Below are 21,793 nucleotides of genomic sequence, written 5' to 3' on the forward strand. Positions count from 1 at the left end.
TGAAGTCTTGAATGGACTAAAGAAATTTTAACATAACTTTGGACATTTCCTTACACGTTGCAAAAATTGTTTCGAGGTTTTAAAAAATTATACACTGTGTTTGCCTTAAGATTTTATGACACGTAAATAAGAGGATGGAATCCAATCCTCGAAATTTAGTTCTATTTATGCAACATATATTGGATGATAAATGTCCGAAATCATGTTATCCTCACAGAAAAGTAACTGCGAATTCTCTATGTTCCGTATATATTTTACTAAAAGTTCCTTCATCTAATATAATTTAATCATTACTAAAAAATAAGGAAAAGAAGTGTGCTATTGTTGTTTCGGCTTTTTTAGTCTCTTCAGACATAAACAAACCCGTAGGCCACAAGGTGACAGCGCTAATTGGCATATTGCTAGAAGCGGCAAGGATAACAGCAAACTTCCGTTTATCCATTCCTATAATTAATTCGGGGCGCACTATTTTGAAATTTAGCAAAAGACTTCAACCTATAATAATTATACCTTAGAGTGCGACATCATATACTGCAGTAAATTACATCTTTAGCTAAGATTACGTTAGTTTTTATGAAGTGCTCTACCTCAGACACAGACTGTGGCACCAGATATCGTAGTAAATTACTTCTTTAGCTACCAGTATATTACTTTTTATGAACTGCTCTACCTCAGACATAGACTGTGGCATCATATATTGTAGTAAATTACTTCTTTATATACAAGTATATTACTTTTTATGGACAGCTCTACCTCAGACACAGACTGTGGCAACAGATATTGTAGTAAATTACTTCTTTAGCTACCAGTATATTACTTTTTATGGACAGCTCTACCTCAGACACAGACTGTGGAATCAGATATTGTAGTAAATTACTTCTTTAGCTACCAGTATATTACATTTTATGGACAGCTCTACCTCAGACACAGACTGTGGAATCAGATATTGTAGTAAATTACTTCTTTAGCTGTATTACCAAATACTGCTATGTTTAAATGAATTTTTTTAGATTATATTGCTCCTAATATTTATAGAAATTTAGAATGTTTTAAAATTACTTACGTTAAGTTTGTGTTAACTTATGACTTATAACATAACAAGGCCAAATTACGATGCCCTTATCATATCATCGCATATTATCACTGTCCCAATTTTTCAAAGGAAGGAAGATTGGTTGTTTTTAATCTACTATACTTTGGCCGTTTAGGTACCAAAAATTCACGCTGGCTTTCGCAATCTATTGAACTATCAGATCGATTATTGTTATTCTTTCCATTTAACTATCATTAATATTCTATTGACCATTAAAATTGCAGGTCCAAAATTGTTGGCAAATAAATACAGTAACGTAATTTCATTGATTAAATATAACATAATTTTATTTGGAGAACCATCCCATTTATGCATTTATTCATATACAAAATTAGCATAATTATAAATTGAAACCATCTCCCATTAAGCCATTGTCAGTCATCAATTCTGAATCTTTGGCCATGATCATAAAATTTAGCTTGATTAAAAACTAAATCTTGTTAGTTCAATTAATTGAACTCTGTTTTATAGGCACATATTCTTCAGCCAATAATAACTAACAACCTTTGAGTATTTTCAATACGTTTTATACTTTCATTTTTTTCAAGGCTCCCTTCTACTATTTGGATAAGAACGAACTTAATGATCTATTAAATTCAAACTTTTACTTTTACTTTCACCCATTGGGTATTTTACATGCCAGTTTTTTTTTTCTTTTTATGCTATACAAATTACAGTAGAAACTATTGTGTTCATGTTTGACGGTCCATTTTAAGTTTGTCAAGCTAAAAAAAATATATATAGAAAATAATTATTTTACCAGATTGTGTGTTTATACGATGCAAATTTGCATTGGAATTTATTCTCGCCTCTTACATAACTAGATATAGGACTCGGCTACTCCACTTTTAGAAACATTGTTATTCTAGTGATCATCGCACTGATTATCCACTGAATTAATATCAAAGATTCAAAAATGTTATGAAAAAGCTAAAATACAACAAATGTTTCAATTTACCATTGTATAATAGTTGTTTTAAACTAGCAAGTTCAAATGTGTACCAATCCTCTGATCTAATTGTAAGTTATTACCGTTTAGGTCCAGGAGATTTGGGGATCAGCATTCAGAAAAGTAAACTACTATCTACAGGCCTGTGGGTTGTTCACCTTTAAGATGTTTATCCCAATCAACAGAGAAATCGTGTGCATTTTGAGCTTGAGTTTTTCTGTCATGCTCTTGTTTTCTTCTGATTTGACCGTAATAAATATGCAGGTACGTAGAATCCAGAAATAACCAGTAGAAGAAATTACATAAAAGAATGTTATACAGTGGAGGCCGAAACACAACAAATTATTCCTAATCAGTATTATATAATAGTAAAAATATATTTTAATAGACTGTCGTGCCATTACAAACACACCCTGGTAAATTAGAATATTGTATAATCTATTTAATAACTTAGTTACAATATATTGTGGTAATTTTATTGCATAATTAATGAGTCTCACGATTGTTGTATGTTAATTTGTTTGTATAATATTCTCAATAATTATTCCATACTTACGTAATTAATTTTGGTGTCTACTATTATGAACACCATTAACTGTAAGGTTCTATTATATTAATTGGGAAATGGTTTATACACATTCAAAGTTGATTAGTAATAAAACAGTTGACATTCAAGATTATGGCTAATTCAACTAGTGTTATAAGTATGCTGCATTAAACATATTAAAACAAATATTAGTGGATGGGAACTTTGAGCACTGTAACGACTTTAACAACAAGTTTACGTTAGAGCTATCTTATTTGATTTACTATCAATAAAAAACAAAAAGAGAAGGTCTTAAAAGATGAAATAAAAATAAGTAAAATACTTATACCAACTCACAGTTAAATTAATTATAAAATTAAGATGTCACAAGCTAAGATGATAACATGAACATTTTCAGGAGTAAAACTTTCTCTTTTAAGAGATAAAAATACAGTTTTAATGAAATAGATATTTTATGATTTGTCAACTAGTCCGTAAGAAAGACGAATTGGGACGTTTATTTTCATAAGAGTGTTTAATAAATTAATCTATTATATTCTTGCCATCCACCCCATATTCATCACCTAAGGTTTTTAGCGACTAGACAGTACTCGGGAACTTCTCGTTGTACACGATGAGTCAGCCAGGAGTGATACAGAATGTATCAAAATATGATAAAATTTGTTGTATTTATTTATTTAGTTAAATCATCAAACCTTGAAGCTATGCAATCAGCCACCATGATCATTCAACTATTATGTTCCAAGCTATCAATCAATTCAATGAACTCTCCTGCTACTGTTAAAAAATTATTTTTTCCAAAAACTTCATGCCCAAACGTTTAACATGAGATCTTTCCCGTTTTCTCACATTTCATCAGTAAATTTGGGCTAACGGAATCAGATAGATAGTTAAACTTTGCAATAGCGTTTTAGCTCATTGGAGCACACTTAGAATATCTGAGAAGGCTTTAACCGGGGCTTGCTATGGCGTTCTCGAAGGATCTTTTTTAACATCAGGGCCTGTTTTAGGTCACGGAATAACAAGCCGTGATATCGATTAGCCAAATCCCATGTACTACAATTAAACTCGATTTTGCCCATGCTAAAATGAAGATTTCATGGACAATTTCAGATCTATAGTTCTCAAATGTCTACCTAAGATATAGGCTTCACTAAAGATCAGTCAAATCAGTGAATAGATGTGCACCATCATCAAACTGATTATGCATGAATGGAGGAGATTCATATAAGTCTATTGCTCAACTATTTTCGACATATTCCCCAATAGACACGCTTCGCTAATGCTCATTTAAAACCACGGACTCTCATCGAACTCGATCTTACCTATGTAGAAATTAAGTTTTATGATAAATTTCAAATCTATGGCTTAGTTTTTTTTTCGAGATATGCTGTGGACAGACAGACAAAACAGAAATTTTACCAGGCCCGTAAGAGTTATGGTGCACAAATACTGAACCAAAATGAGCTATAGTCATGTTATTGATTTTTTAATCACATTTAATTCATATTTCATGAAACAATCTGCATTTATTTTTCCATAATAACAATGCTCCAATCGTATGTGATCTAATGTTATAATAACTAAGTGCTCTCTATTACAGAAAACTATCGTATCCAGCATCTCTGACGATACGCCAGAAGTCGAGGTAGATGGCTACACTGTCACTGCAGTGGCTTATTCATTGTTTGCAGTCAGTCTACTGCTTGGTCCATACCTCAGCCACGCAATAGGACCTAAGTTAACAATGATCGTCTCTGCTTTTGCATACTTGTAAGCAATTTTACATTTTCACTTGCTCCGGTAATTTCTAATGTACCCGTTGCGAGTTGTTTGAGTAAACGTGTCTCTATATGTGTATCATTATAATTAAGGCTGCAGTTATTAACACATGTTATGTACGTTATACAAGTTTAATCTGGTTTGAATCACCCAGCAAGGACTACTTCTGGCTGAGTTATACCTTCCAGTTAAACCTAACACTGGGCACAGCAAAACCCGATGTGTCACTTAAATCTGGGTAACCCTATGGATGTCCAGGAGCGGCACATCACTTACCGCAAATGTTGAGATTCTGGGGTACAAGGGCAGTTCGATAGGTCTAGTCTACTACTGGAGATGACTGTTCGAGTTTGGTGGGGTTCGATCCCTAACTATCAGAGGTTCTTACTAACCTCAACAAGTGTTTTGACTGGAGATGCTGGTTCAGAGCTGGCCTCCCCTTTTTCCGGGGGGGGGGACATGACTTGGAGATGTAGTGCCCTAATTCTTTCTCATGGATCTCGATAGGAGGCAGCCCCTACCCCCCAACCTTACCCATCCTGAATATCCTGTCGCTAAAGTTCTTGCAGGACTATGTGCAATTTATAAGCTTCTTGTTCTAAGAGAACAAAAAAAAATCTGGTTTGAAGGAGTCTCATGGCCAAGACCATTTTTACACTATTAGATGAATTTTGGTCTGATATATTTAAACTAAATTTAGCATTTACGTTCTATAGTAATACTCATAGTTGTTTGGCACTTATTAATGATGCAGTATGTCAATAGTGTCCCTAACAGAGTCTTTAAATTCTATTCATTGGTACGTTTCAAACATAAACTAAGCATTAACGTAACCAATGATCGAGGACGCTGCCTTTTCCTCACTACAATAAAACATAATAACGTGTTCCGTCATCGTCCACAGTTACTTGACGTTGTACGGAGAGAGTTATTGGTAGTTGAGCCTTTCATCCCGGTTATTTAGACTGATCTCTACTAGAGCCTTACGAACCTTAAAAGGTGAAATGATGCGTTGTCCTGTCGTTACAGGACGCATCATTTTGTTGGGCATATCTCGAGAATATCTCTCGATATGGGATCGGAGGATGAATTAAGAAAACAACCAAGGTTTGTAGATATGTCTTTATAATTTCTGTATTTTCCTGCTGAATTCCTTTTTCTCATTTTCTTTTACGTTGTTCGCAAAGTAATAAACAATTGTTAATGCCCAAAGACGATATTGGTAAACAAATCTCTTCCTTCGCCATCAGATTTAACTCTTGAAAAGTTCAGTTCACATAAATATCAATAACTAAATCCCCACCATATGACCCGTATACAAATGTCACAACTTTGGTAAAGGGCAGGTTGATCACGCGGGTTCATCACAGGAATTTCATGAGAGTTATTGCTTCATCTTGGGCAGGAATTAGTTGAAGGAGTGTCGATTATTATAAAGAACACTCTTTAATTAACCAGGTTCGTCGAAGTTACCAGTACTCTACCCTCCCACTAACCTTGAGGTCCGTATAGATATATAAGATAAGATATTATGCATCCGGGTTAGAATAGCAGTCTAAAAACAGAGGGTTCTCTCTTAACCAGTACAGTCTTTAGATTATATTTAGTTTGTACTCATTATTTATTTTTCAATTATTTGCCTTCAGGAGTGCAACAGTTCCTTATCTTGTGGAAAATGGTTGGATGATATTCGGGGGAGCTATTATAAACGGGATAGCTGCTGGGTTTATGTATCCTGCCCAGGGACAATACCTGATAGAAAACTCCTCACCACAAACAGCAGCCCGAAATGTGGGAATTTTCTGGACAATGTTTAGGGCTTCGTAAGTATCACAATACGTAATACTCGGTAACTGACTTGTTTATATTTTGTAAATTAGACATATTTAGTCCATCTATAACAAAATTCAATCATACAGTCATTTATTTAAAAAATATTGTAGAAAATTGAATTTCTTAAAAATATAATATTAAAATAGAGTTGAACCTACCAGGCAAGTTGTAACCAGATGAACAATTTTAATGTCTCACCCTGTCTTGGGACCCAAGCATGTCTTTCGTACTTGGGTTAAAGTTTTCTAGATGTACGCACTACGGAACGTTAATGATAAAATCTGTCATAAATTAATACTATACTTTTCATTTTTTAACTCAAACAGTTCCCAATGTAGTCTAGTAGTAGTTTTACGCGCCAATTCTCTGCTGATATGAAACTAAACTATAACTGCTAACGAACCAACTGTGTTACAGGACTCTGTGGGGTAACCTGTTTGTCTACTACATATTCTACGGAAAGCAGTACATTGACCAGTACACGAGAAGAACAGTTCTGTACTTCTTTATGGGTATAAACTTACTGGCAATAGCATCACTCATGATTCTTCCTAAGTCTTCCAGTGACTGTAAAACAGAGGGCTACAGTCCTTCAAAAACAGTGAAGACGTGTTGGGCCATCCTTAAGTCACGCAAGATGCTTTGGCTGATGTTTTCATTCAGCTATGCAGGTTGGTGAACATAACAATATTAACAAGTGTATCCAGTTATTCAAAATTTGAGAAACATCATAACGCTAAGAAGTAAATTTTCGTTATATTTAGTAGGAAAATGTAAATTTTTTAAGAAAGGCGTATGAAATGTAATACTCAAGTTTAACAGTAAATTATTTTCTTCAGACATATTCAACAATATTATAACTATATTAAAAATACAAATAGTTTAGTTTGACTTCCTGATCATTAGGAAAGAACCGTATTTTGTGTAACCCCAACAGTATATGTATACTTTTACTTTCAGCAGAGGAAATTTTTAATTCTGAACTTATACTTATATTAAAGGTTTCAACTCCCTCCACCCATTTACTTTTTTATAAATAGAGATGAAGTGATTTACTTTAGTACATGTTTATATGACCAAATAAGGAGTTTTTTATGAATTAAACTTTTTGTCATTCTTCTGTTTATAAGACCTTTAAAATTATATGTCACTTTCTATGGATTCCTATTTTTAAAAAATTGTTCATAACTCCAAAATATTCGATTTTGGGGAGGTCAAAAATTTGTACATATAAAAAACTTTTCAGTTGGTCATATAAACATGCTCTATAGTAAATCACTTTATATATATTCTTAAGAAAGTTAATAGGGGGTAGGACTTTTAAGACACATTGTATAATACATTTTAAAAATAGTATTCCTCACAGATATTCAAAAATCTAAGTCAATATCTTGGACTTATTTTCAGGATCTTGTGATAAATATATAACTAAATGTAAATTATTATATTGTACATACATCTGAATATTTTCTTTCTTATTGCATTTTAATTATTCATCAGTTTCAAAATAAAAATGATAACATTTTATTTGTTAAGTCTTTTAAAAAAGCACATCTAACCCATATATATCTAAAGACAGAATAGTTACAGTAACAATATAAAGAAACTAGCAACTAACGAACCATGCTAATTCCAAAATTCACCATTAATGTCACATATACTCGTACATTAAAAATACTTTCCCGATTTCAAAATGATACCTCCTTGTATTTTTAGTGACATGTGTTTTCATTTAAGGATAAATTTATTATATTATTATTATAATCACTTTGTTTCCAATTATGTGGATCTTATTAGGCTTTCTTTAAAAGTGAAACCCGTAAAAAAATTAAATTGAGTTATGGAGTGTGTGATTTTTAAATTAACCTACAATGTAGGTTATTAATTAATTTAAGCCTACAGAATAGTGTAAACACGCTTTTCAGATAATAGTGTAGTGATGAATCAAAGAAACTTTAATGCATGTATTAGTACCTCGCTGAAACACTTATATGATTTAAAACTTTGTTTACTCAGTGCTTTTTGTCACTGTATGAAAGAAAGGTGCACCAATGCCAACTATCTTTCACACAAACACATATGACTAATAGGGAAATTAGTCATATGTGTTAGCAAACTTGAGTTAGCAAATATGTTGTTGTTTGCTACGTATACAGCAGTCACGGTTTACTTACAGAATTTATCCTTTTCCAGCAGAGGAGTTGTATTATATATTTTCTGTATGGTTGTTTGCTTGCCTATATGGCCGCAGCAAATCTGGAGAATAAAATTATTGAAATTTGTTATTCTGCCTCTTATTATTATAATATATAAAAGAATGAAACAAAACCTCGCATGATCTTTTTTAAAGGTTGAGCCGATCCTCACTTTAGCCTTATTCTGCCCGTCCTTATGGGCCATTGGGATATGCGATGATCATGTCAAAGAGAACAAAGAAAATTCGAAACAGCACAAGGTTGATGGTACTGATAAAAAGTGCTACAGTCCCAGACAGGATTTGAACAACTGTGCTATATCTCTAACTTCAACTCAATGTCTTAGACGGCTTGGCCATCAGTTCAGATTGCAGTGGTCTAATCAGTGAAAGTTGATGTGAATTTCAGCTCTCTGAAATGTTTATACGTATTATTGCGAACCTATTAATCTTACGCTTCTGATTCTAAGAAAACCACTTTTAACTTTGTTTTGTAGGGTTGCAGCAGGCATTCGGAGATGGGGTTTATAGCATTACCATTGGATACACTATGGCACTGGGGAATTCCGCAAAGGAATTGGTGGCAGTTAGCGGAATTATAATGAGCATTGGTGGTCTTATTGGTACGTATGGAGATTAGAATTAAGTTACTTGTGTAGTTGGTTTTGAAATAAAATAAATTATGCATTTCAATGTTTAGTTCATAGTTTAGCGTAAAGAGTCGACATTTATTTCTTATGGCAATCTTTTAGTCTCTGCTTGTTAAGTTATGCAGTAACATAATAAATTTTCTTAATATATACTTCATAATTTGTTGTAATAAGTTAAGGTATTTTAACCTCATTATTGGAGATGGGGTTATGATCATACTAATTTGAAAAATATACTAAATTTACATGAAAAATATGTTTGTTAACTGTGTTAATAACACAATATATTTGTTACAATAAATTAACAACGTTTACAATGCTAATAAGCACCTTACACATAAATTTCACAGTGATAATGTAACTGCTTTAGCAGAAATGTGTATTTACAGTTACAAAAATTACTTTCCGCTTTGGGCGAAAAACCGCAATTAATTGAGTTTTCAAACAACATTAAAAGTCCTCTTCGCCTTATAGAGCACACTTTTTATCTTTGTTATCTTATTTCTCCTTCTTTAAGTTTCTTTTTTTTGTTGTTGTCTTTTGGTTTTGCTTGGCGATTCGTTAGCTGTGTTAACATCCAAAACCCGTAATTTATTAATTTTCTGAAAGCCTACAACACAGTTTTTCTACCTAGAGCCCCACATAAATTATTATAAAACTCTTACTCTTTCCAAAGCTCCTCTGTTGCAGATAATGTTGGTGTTGTGATAAAAAAAAAACACTAATTTTAATCCCCATTTGGAGTAAAATTTTTCTCTCATTTACTCTAAAAAAGGAAAACGAACATTTCTGCTACTAAACTGCCCTTGCTAAATGAACAGTTACATAATGTGGTAAAAGTTGAGGTAGTGATCCGAACTGCTCGGAGAAACGTAATGTTACAATTCTGTACACAACGAAATCACATAATGGTCAAATACCTCAACCTTAATGATACAAGTAATATAAATAACAAATATAAGTCTGGAAAGATATTTAATTACGGTTTTTATCCACCTCAGGTGTGATAACGACCATTTCCTACACTGCGCTATTAGCAAACTAGAATTATACAACGTTGAGATAGAATAAACAAAGACATGTAGTTGTACATAAAAGAATCAAATAAGCTGCGAGGCAAATCAATCAATCTCATGGCTGCGTCTCTTAATTTCATATAAGTAATATGTAAAAGCGTATATAAAAATATAAATAGCATTCACTTGTTACATAAATAGGATTTTAATCCATTCCAGGTGGAGTGTGTATCATCGTGTTCGCTACAAGGATCAGGAGACACAGGTATGCCCGGAGATCAATATTTATGATCGGCTGCACAAGCCAGGTGTTGGCTTATCTTATCACATTCATCAACCTACCAGACACTGCGGTGTTTGGCAACACTGACCAACTGAGTCTTATAAATCCGAGGTAAAATATAGATTGCTATTGATATAGGCTAATTTGTAAACAAAATAGATCTTGAAGATTAATCAAATGAAATTTTAGTAGTATCATGTGATGAAGTTACTTTCTTGGATTGGTTTGTTTGATACAATTGTGGTGAATGTTTACTTTCGCCACTTCGCAATATTTGTTATTTGTTACAAAAGGAAATGCTTAATAAAAAGGAAATAGTAAATTAAAAAACCAACAGTTAAGAATTAAATTTCTGAAAGGCCGAAAATATGAATAACTCGTAAAAAGAACTAGTAGAACGGGCTGACAGTGGTGTATCAGGCCACTAGTACTGAAGGCGACGAACAAAAAACATCCCTCCAGATGGTATAATCAGCAAAATAATATAACTTCAAAAGGCTGTTCACTATTGTTTGAGGGCTAAAAATATTTCAATATCACCTTAACCATGTTATTCTATATGACAGGGTAATGGCCGACAATGGAAGTGCACAAAGAATTTAAATTCCTATTACAAAATACAAGAATACAACAAAACGTCTTTTCTGTCCATTCAAACACAAGAATAGTCGGACACAATACTTTAAAGTGCATTCACTAGATAATAATTTACATTGAATATGGAGACAAACATCTCTCACTAATGAATTATGATTTTACGCATATCAAAATTGTGAAAATTTCAGAATTACTAAGTAAATTACCGAAACTCGTAAAATACTTTCAAGATGTTTAAAGAAGGTTTTTAATATTTCCATGCTGAAATTCTGTGAAAAAATTACCGATAAACTCGTAATTACTCTGCTGAATACCTATTCTTCCGCTGAATGTGAAAACCTTGTTATACCCATCTTTTATACATACTCCTTCTTAGTTTGTTACCCTCCCCACCCATATACCTTGATTCCTCCCGGTCTCCTTAGATAGATGGACTAAGATATAACCTGAAATTACATTTTAATAATTTTTTACAATAAAGTTTGTGACAGCCTAAAACTTTCTGAAAATAAAAATATACTAATAAAAAAATATTGTAAAGTAGTTTAAGACCGTTTTAGCTAACGTGGCTAAAGTAAGCATTATCAAAAGCGGAAGCCAAGATTTGATTTCAACGCACTCTCGCGATTGTAATACCTACTTTTCTTTACCGGAAACTGCAGGATCTAGTATTTAGTACCATATACATGGCGCCAATTTCAAATTTATTAATACCATATTTATACTATCAAAAACTACTAAATTTCTGTTGACTTTGGTTTATAAACATCCCGCTCAAATTGTTCATTCTTTTAGATTCCAAAAGATCATAAACATGCGATAATCCATAAATGTTAATGCAGCATTAAAGTATAAATAAGTTAAAATAAGGTACCTCAACTAACGTAGGTTGCGATGCATATACCCAATGAGCGCCCAAAACCGAAGAAGAATTAAAAAGGCCTTGTCACGGGCACCGAGCGTAAGCTAACCTGCATACAATGCCCCATCTTCGTAACAATCTAAACAGTAATGGGCTTATTACTGCGTTATGTTGACTGGGATAGTTGATCAAAAATGGGATGGATGGAGCATGAATATTATGTATGGTATCTAAAAGTTTAAAAGATTCTATTAACTCACTTTGTTGTCTGTCTGATAAGTACAAATATTTTATTGGTTTGAACTAACTTTACAAGGATCTAAAGACTTTGAACTGGGAAAACAGTTTAGAACAGTGTGATAATATGTAATTTATTGTTTTACATTATTAAATTAGTATATACTTATACTAGTGTTTACATATACTATACATATACACATACTAGTGTATGTATAGGATAGTGCCCTTATAACAAAGAGAATACTTTATGCCACCTGATCATCTATTTTCTTTTATTAAATTGCATGGATTTTCAGATGCACGAGAAGTTTCAGTCTGCTTTGAATATAGAACATGTACAATCAAATGTTACAATAAATTTATTCACAACCCTTCAAACGTATTCATATGTTTAAAATTAGCTAAAATAACGTTTATTTGGCTGAGCGTAATCGCAGTCTCCCACAGTTGACGACGTAAACAGATTTCTATCATTGTGTGTGTGTGTGTGTGTGTGTGTGTGTGTGTGTGTGTGTGTGTGTGTGTGTGTGTGTGTGTGTGTGTGTCCATTTGTGAATATTAGTAAACCTGTCGAATGGTTTAACGTGGAGGTTTGAAATTTGGTTTGTAACTTCCCCTCTACTACATCTATATTATAGAAAAAATTGTAGACATCTGTTTATTAGGAGTCGCATTCCAGTCCAATTGGACCCTGAGAAAAATTGGACTGAGTATTGAATTAAAAGAAAATTTAGGTGGGGGGTTCAAACATAACTTACCCAAAAGCTGCTTGGAGTCTAGTCTAGGCGTTTGTCACTACAGATAAGTCCCGAACACAAGTCACAAGTACGTGAAACACAATCACATATCACACCAACACGGATAAAATTGGGATACTAACATGAAAATCGATGTATCTACTTTCTGTTCTTTATTTTAGTATGTACTAATACATCCCCCACCTGACGAAGAGGATAGATTCTAATCTTCGAACTGTTGTGTTATGCCTTTTGCCACATATAACGATGGCAAATGCCGAAATCCTGTTATCCTGTCAAACCTTTGTCAACAATAAATTTTAAACAAAGTATATGATAAATTATCCTAACTTTGATATCTTTGTATACTAGATAGATAGTCTGAAACATTATAAATTACTGTTAATCAGAATGAAAATGATTTTAATTGCTTATTTGACTCTACTTTGTATCTAACTAAACACTGTTATAGTGCAACGTTGGCCTTGACAGGAAGTCTTCTTCTGACCTTTGGCGATTCTTGTTTAAACACTCAAATCTACTCCATTATTGCCGAACTATTTCGAGAGAGCAGCGCTGAGGCATGTGCCTTTTATAGTTTTTTCAAGGTAAGACCACTGTGTTCTATTGGATGGAAACCCAATACCTTTACTCCTTTTTGAGTGTTCGTAAAACTGAAATGTATAAACAATGTGCATAGTAGGCTACGTGGAACTTCTAATTATTTTGTAAGTAAACAGCCATGTTATTATCTATACCAACTATCACCAGTACCACCAAATTTAATACTAGTACCATACAAAATCAAAGTTTGCAAAAATACATTTTATTTGTACTAAATTATGAACTTGTTTGTTGAAAAAATTATCATCTACGTTTTATTTACTTTAATGCTACAAAAGTGAAACTATACCAGATAAAATACTGCAACTAGTGGGTCTTGCATCTGAACACCAAGCAATTTATTTTGCCTTAAGACAATTATAAGTCGTTCGATCAATGAAATTAAAGTTTTCTAAACTTTTAACAAGTTCTTTAATGTCTCAAGGCTTACTGGAGAAGGAAGAAGGCTTAGTAATATAGTATTTGAACAGAAAATTTCAAAAAATTAGTAGTCTATAAACTTTTCAACCATAGAAATGTTTTGATAATATTTATGAACTTTGTTCTTAGTTATATTAGCTTCTGAGATATTGAAGTGCACTATTCAGCTGCTGCCATGTGCCATAAAATTGGCTGTAATAAAATGGTTGGCTTTTACAAACTGGGAAAATGGTTGGCTTTTACAAACTGGGATTATTCTTTAAACTTCTTTTTGCCTTTTTCAAATTTTATATACGTACATTTTAAACGGGGAATGAATTTTGACGTGTCTTTGTATTTTTCTTAACGCACCACTATCATTAGAAATGGTGATCATCAAGAGGCTTTAAGTCATCAAAAACATTGGATGGCAACTTCTAAAAGTCCAAGAGTTAGTAGGTGAAGTTTGTATGACCGAAAAACTTTCCGTCTAGTTGAAAGAAAACTCAAACCTTTTCAAATTGTACAGGGTCTTTATAGCCAATTATATGTAGTCGACCACTTAGTCTTAGCTTTCCATGCTTCGTGCTGGTCATTGAAAACAAAGTATAGATACAGATTCCTTTTTATATAATGATACTGGAACCAGCAATGTCACGAACGTCTAGAATTCACCAAGAGATCCCCTATTGTAAATAAACTGGTTCGTACTCTTATAACTGATTTGTACCTTTGTGACCTCCAGGAAGGTATGTATCATGCACCCTCCTTCGTTGTTGAGTTACCCCCTAACATCCCTGGGTCCATAATAATATTTGCGGAATTCCCCACGTACACAATCCAATTAGTAACATCATATTACTTTATTGGTTTCATTTTATTATTCATTAGGCTTATTCATGCGGTTTAGAGTAAAAAAATTCGTATGATTGAAGCAATTTCTGGAATTATAAACAGTACCTATATTATTTATTTAGCACAACTTCCGGGACAACTTGTGTTCTTCAACAGGAATTTCAATGAATACCCTTACATAAGTGACGATTTCCAGCGATTCATGCAATTACGTAAACACAGATCACTGAGAGAAATCCCAAAATCTACACTCAACCCATCCCTCACTCCCAAACCATAAGCTCATAACATCATGCATTGGTAGAATAGAGCTGGATGATAAAATTTAGTATTCAAAATAATTTATAGGAACCACCTAGCCTTCACTCTGGTTTTTTCCAGTGGTAAAATCCTATGCAGAAGGATTTTAATCAAGTACCCTTACCTGGATATTTGTGGTCAGTAATTATCTTTGGAAAATAACCATGTGTGTACGCCATTTCAATATTCCATCCTTCTGCACAGTTCCGAACATTTCAGATCACTATAGGTAGTCTACTTTAACTAATTGTCGGTTAACAACCCGAGGTCAGTAACGGTTCTGCGAATTTATTTGTTCCTCCGCACATCATGTATGAAAACAATTCTGGCGTCAAGCACAAAAACCGCACCAAGAGTTGTAGTTTGATAACTCCAGATTCTGTAGTTAATATAAATATAAATATATATAAGATTATTAGATTATCCTCTTTTCAATTTAATTGAGTTCCAAGAATGTAATTTTCGTAAACTTCGTTCAAGACTTGACTGGTTTCATCACAATATAAAATAAAATAAATAAATGGTTACGAGGATTATGCACGATGTCTGCGGTGGACATAACGTTTCGTACTAGCAGCTAGTCAAGATCACTTCAGAACAGTAGCAAAGCTGCTAAGGCGACCAACTTTTAGAACGTATCCAAACCCATACCTCATTCCTAATATTTTGTAATACTGGAACAAGAATAGAATCACCTTCCAGTTTGTCGTATTAACAAAGAGTCTGAAGGATAGAAAATTAAAGCAGTCTATAGGCTAAATCACTCTGATATCACAGTGACAATAGAAGAAAGCCATAAGCTGAAGCAAAGAAAACATGAATTGAACTAGTAGGTCTTATGTATTTGTCAATAAAAAGTGGCTTATGAGTTTACATTTTATAATACTGCTGCTAACACACCCTCATTTTTTGTAGCATAGATAGTAAATTTTTATTAGTACAGTTACAAAGCCTCTTAAAATCATGTTATTGTCTGTCCGTCCGTCTAAATGTCTGCTCATACCTACAATATAAGTCATGATAGAGAAAGGTACTGAAGATTTTAAACTTGATATATAGATTATTTTTTACTCCAGAAAGAACTATATCGATTTTGGGGTCAAAATAAAAAGTACAAATAAGTTACTTTCATTAGTCTTGTGTGTAACAGTGATGATAACGAGAAAATAAAAAAGGAACAAATTTGTAAATTACTGAGTGATATTTTATCATGGGACATAGTAACTCAGACTTTCGTTACATCCTATCAGATTATTCTATACCCTGTTGTACAGGTTAGTATGATTCAAGTTTAAATGTTACGTTTATATAGGGAGAGTCAGTAACCGAGCGGTTTAAGACGTCGACTTTGGATTTGAGTTAGAGAGAGTGAAGGTTCAAATCCTGTCTGTGGCCGCAACAGTTTTATCAGTACAGTTGACATTTTACTGAATCGACCGTTCCCTCATTCTGTTTGATAAGATCCTCGCACAGGCCGGTAGCCCATGAGGTCGGGCAGAATAAGGCTTGAAAGGGGATCGGCCTATTCAAAAAAATAAATAAAGAAAAGAAAAATATTGGAACTCAAATTTGCTCCCCTACGCAAAAACAGACGAACAGGGGTCGTAACGCTGAAATTACAGTAGCCTAACTTGATATTTTTATTTATAAAAAGATCTCATAATACAAAATTGAGGAAATAAGTTGAAATGCAAATATAATTTGTATAGGAAAATTCAAATTCATATATGACCTTATATTGGGTTGTCAGCGCGTTAATGTAAATATAGAAATATTATAAACAAATCCCAAGACTTCTGTAATAATTAAGCCATAACACATGTTATACTTACAAAATTAAGAGTTAAAAATGAAATTATTGAGTGTTTTAAACCACTGTAAATTTTATTTAAACCCTGATGAAATAAAAATTTAGTAAAGACGTGTTTTATGAAAATATTAAAATGATCTGTTAATTAACAGTTATAGACCCCTAAAATGAAGTTATACTACTGTAAATGAACATAGTGTACGATTTCGAATAGCGTAGAGAGGAAATATTATAGAACGGAATTTTATATATATATTTTTCTTTTCTTTATTTATTTTTTTGAATAGGCCGATCCCTTTTCAAGCCTTATTCTGCCCGACCTCATGGGCTACCGGCCTGTGCGAGGATCTTATCAAACAGAATAAGGGAACGGTCGATTCAGTAAAATGTCAACTGTACTGATAAAACTGTTGCGGCCACAGACAGGATTTGAACCTTCACTCTCTCTAACTCAAATCCAAAGTCGACGTCTTAAACCGCTCGGTTACCGACTCTCCCAATATAAACGTAACATTTAAACTTGAATCATACTAACCTGTACAACAGGGTATAGAAATATCTGATAGGATGTAACGAAAGTCTGAGTTACTATGTCCCATGATAAAATATCACTCAGTAATTTACAAATTTGTTCCTTTTTTTATTTTCTCGTTATCATCACTGTTACACACAAGACTAACGAAAGTAACTTATTTTTACTTTTTATTTTGACCCCAAAACCGATAAAGTTCTTTCTGGAGCAAAAAAGAATCTATATATCAAGTTTAAAATCTTCAGGACCTTTCTCTATCATGACTTATATTGTAGGTATGAGCAGACATTTAGACGGACGGACAGACAATAACATGATTTTAAGAGGCTTTGTAACTGTACTAATAAAAATTTACTATCTATGCTACAAAAAATGAGGGTGTGTTAGCAGCAGTATTATAAAATGTAAACTCATAAGCCACTTTTTATTGACAAATACATAAGACCTACTAGTTCAATTCATGTTTTCTTTGCTTCAGCTTATGGCTTTCTTCTATTGTCACTGTGATATCAGAGTGATTTAGCCTATAGACTGCTTTAATTTTCTATCCTTCAGACTCTTTGTTAATACGACAAACTGGAAGGTGATTCTATTCTTGTTCCAGTATTACAAAATATTAGGAATGAGGTATGGGTTTGGATACGTTCTAAAAGTTGGTCGCCTTAGCAGCTTTGCTACTGTTCTGAAGTGATCTTGACTAGCTGCTAGTACGAAACGTTATGTCCACCGCAGACATCGTGCATAATCCTCGTAACCATTTATTTATTTTATTTTATATTGTGATGAAACTAGTCAAGTCTTGAACGAAGCTTACGAAAATTACATTCTTGAAACTCAATTAAATTGAAAACAGGATAATCTTAAGAGGCTACGCTGAAGTGGTATGCTAAATGTCAAGTCATAGATCATTTCATTCTTTAGATTTCCTGCGAAGAGATAGCCAGGCTCACAATCATACAGAAAACATTTCACATCCCCCCGGTAGACAAAAGAGAAATGTTACCACCTTCAGTGACTGTCAGCAAAATCCCATGGAACGACTCACCATCATATTCATTGTTGTATATGTAAGGTTTCATATACAACAATCATATAACAGCTTAACATCTTCAGATAATATCTTTCTTTAGATATACTGTTAGACAATAATTTCACATTGTTGTTAATTTAATTTAGTTTCATAGAAGAGATAAATCATAACAAAGTTACCACGTGATAATATTTTTTGTGATAGTTAGTCTACATGACGTGTGAGGTATTATGTCACTTGTTACAATTCCATATGATTGCATTTAGTCTTTTTACAAATGTATTTATTTTGTAATATTCTCGTTGCCATCCATCATGGTTACCCATAAGAACATAACTTGCAATGTAAAAAGTTCGCTGACGCTCAGCCAAGTCCCATGGGGTGACATGCACCATTGTCGAATTGTGTGTTGCCCATCAACCACCGGGGTGAAAATTTCAATAATTGAAACCTCGTGTATAGTGTATCTTTTTATATACTTAATGTAAAAATAGAACACTTACAATGTAAGACAATATATTTATGGTTTTTATTTTGAATAAATTACAAAATCAAAACAACATGTGATTATAATAACAATAAACGTTTAAAAGTGCTAGTAACAAGTCTATAGGTCTGTCTGTCTTCGATATATTGTGTGGACGCACATACTTACAGAAATGAGATTTATCCAGTCCATTGACTGGTTTTTTTTCGCTACGCTCAGGCAATAATTATTGCAAGTTACCAGTCTCGTATATTGCTTAGATTCCTCCAACACTATCTTTTTACAATTGTATTATATTATATTACAATACTATACAACCAACATATATCGAAGTAACCGTTATTAAATGAATTTGCAGGCTGTTTGCATTGCTACCAGTTTCTACTGGTGTAACCACATCGGACTGCAAGTTCAGTTGGTAATCCTGACAGTGATGGCTCTCATTGGTGCTTTTTGTTTCCTTGTTGCCGACAACGATATCGCTACGTCTATCTGTGAAAGCAAGACTGCCACGCAAGACACCGAAGCGAGTCAAAGATAAACGGTTTTAATATTATCTTTAAAGTGTGATTTTCGAGGTAACAATATTTCAAACTGTACAAACTTGTATTTTATAACATTTTATATACTTATTTTGTATCAAAATAATACTAAAAGTAAATTTAGTAATTATACCTTATTTTTTAACCCTACACATGTTGCAAACTTGTGATTTAGAAAAGTGATTGTTTCAAGGTAAAACTACTTCTTTTATTGTAAAGATATACCTAAACGTATTTGGTTGGTTTATACCTTCTAGTTGAAACCACACTGGGTACAGCAAAACCAATTGGTCACTTATATCTGGGCAAACATAGATGTCCTGGAATGCCACATCACAACTACAAATTTCGAGATATTGGGGTGCAAGTGTAGATCGAAATGTCTAGTCATTGCGGCGGTTGACTGTTGGAACTGGTGAGGCTCTCTAAGTGTCAAAGTTTCTTGCTAACCTAGACATGAGGGCATGGCATACCTGTCTGCTTTGACTGGAGAGGCTAGTTCAGAACTAGCTGCCCCTTCTTCTAAGGAAGCATGACTGAGATAAACGCCCAAAATTCTTCCTCGTGTATCTAGACACGAGGCGGCCCCTACCCTCAACCTTACCCATCTACGATATCCTGTCACTCCAGGCACAGTGCAAAGATACAGTTTTACCAAACGTTGATGCCCGTGTTTTAAATGAATAATCTAAACTTCAATGGCACGAATAACTTCATAAATTATTTTTTTTATTTTTGACCAATAAAATATAATAGAAAATAAGATTTTATTTTTTTATTCTATAGTTTTCACTTATTGATGGTTATTAATGGTTAAAATTAGGGCAAATATTTTAAATTAATCATAAGAGATTAAACTTAATATAAATTGATACAGGAGTTTAGACGTCAATTTTCACTGTATATTAAATTAATCTCACAATGTTTCTCTAAAAAATTCATAGCATACTAAATTTCTTCAATAAAACACATTTAAATTTGTCAATTTTTAAACTTCAAGAGAAACTTTGTTCTCTCACTAGTTCTATTAATTAATCACCAATACTCTGTCTTTAAATACCAATGATAGTAAGCTAAATACATCACCATTTTCATAGACTAATATAAATGTTATGACATCGAGCGGCGGCGTTGAGAATTTACTGTACCAAGGATCAAGTTCATAACAACGTACAATGATCTAACAAAGTTGCACTATACCGTACTGGATATATTCAGTACTCTAAAAAAAATTGAATCGAACAATTAGAAAAAGTCTACATCAAAAACTTTATTAAACCTCTAAGTATGCGTTGGGCACAGAGTTTGGATGCTAATGAAATTGAAAGGTGAAATTTAGTGTAGTTACAAAATGCTGAGCCTGTTTCGTAGTTTACATGTATAAATTAGATACTCAACCTAATCCACAAGAGACGTTTTAATCTCTACAGGGTGAGTTTTAAGTCCCTTCCCCCCCAATTTTTTTTTAAACCGTATAAGTTAGGAGGTTTAAACTCCGTACATATTCGTTAGACCTAAATATCTTGTTTTCATGGGTTCATTGACTCTCCACCTCCAATGGGGGACGGTCCACGAGGAGTAAGCCGAGATTCTTAAATGTAAGCATAGGTTGATAATGCACATCAAATTAAAGGTCTCTGTAAGTAGAATACAATGCCGCAAACCGGACCTCAAAAAGGTTCATCCTAATGAAAATTACAGGGTGTTAAAATGTACAAAATAGTAATGTGTTATTATCTGCGTTTTATCGCGCAACTTTTTAAAAGTTCATTTCAAAACAATTTTTCTATTGCTGTTTATTCTTTAAAAGAAAACTTTATTTTGTTGTGTTTAATGATTTTAAGGGATCACTGGAAGTCCGAGATCTAGGAGTTAACTAAAGGATTTAATAAGAAGTCGACCATGTGTTGTGTCGCCTTGTAAGTATTTTATTTAAAGAATTGTTGTCTTACAAAGGTTTTAGACCCATTTATTTTTATTTCAACAGCGATTCCGGTTCTAATATTGTATGATTCCGATACTAGTAGGTTGTTACTTACCCTTTTATTGTAGTAGATGCTCAAACTGATTGCCTGTTACTTTCTGACAGTAGTAATAGTCTGTTAACAAATTCACTCCTTACACGGGTTAGGATTTCTGGTGTTACCTTCCTGCAGGCCTCAGTAATTCTGTTCCGAAGATCTTCCACACATGCGACTGGTGCACAATAAATCACAGACTTCAAGTGTCCCCACAAAAAAAAATCCAGTGGGTTCAAGTAAGGGGACCGTGCCGGCCATTCTATTGCCCCGCGTCGTCCTATCCACTTCTCACGAAAATGTACATTAAGGTAACCACGAACATTAACATCGTAGTGTGGAGGAGCACCGTCCTGCTGGAACCTTACTTCTTCTCGATTAAACTCACCAACATTAGTGCGAATTGTATTTTC

General features: G+C 33.4%; 1 protein-coding gene across 1 annotated transcript; it reads left to right on the forward strand.

The window, feature by feature from the left end:
* The first annotated feature begins 728 nt into the window (after positions 1 to 728).
* Positions 729 to 19,485, forward strand: LOC124365221 (UNC93-like protein MFSD11). The gene is made up of 8 exons (XM_046821184.1): positions 729 to 2,306; positions 4,193 to 4,362; positions 6,018 to 6,194; positions 6,622 to 6,875; positions 8,896 to 9,021; positions 10,284 to 10,458; positions 13,256 to 13,391; positions 19,179 to 19,485. Exons 1-8 carry the CDS (start codon positions 2,208 to 2,210, stop codon positions 19,359 to 19,361), a joined length of 1,320 nt encoding a protein of 439 aa, XP_046677140.1. The 5' UTR covers positions 729 to 2,207; the 3' UTR covers positions 19,362 to 19,485.
* Positions 19,486 to 21,793: the final 2,308 nt, after the last annotated feature.

Source organism: Homalodisca vitripennis, chromosome 6 (assembly GCF_021130785.1).
Source record: "Homalodisca vitripennis isolate AUS2020 chromosome 6, UT_GWSS_2.1, whole genome shotgun sequence".
Taxonomy (NCBI): Eukaryota; Metazoa; Arthropoda; class Insecta; order Hemiptera; family Cicadellidae; genus Homalodisca; species Homalodisca vitripennis.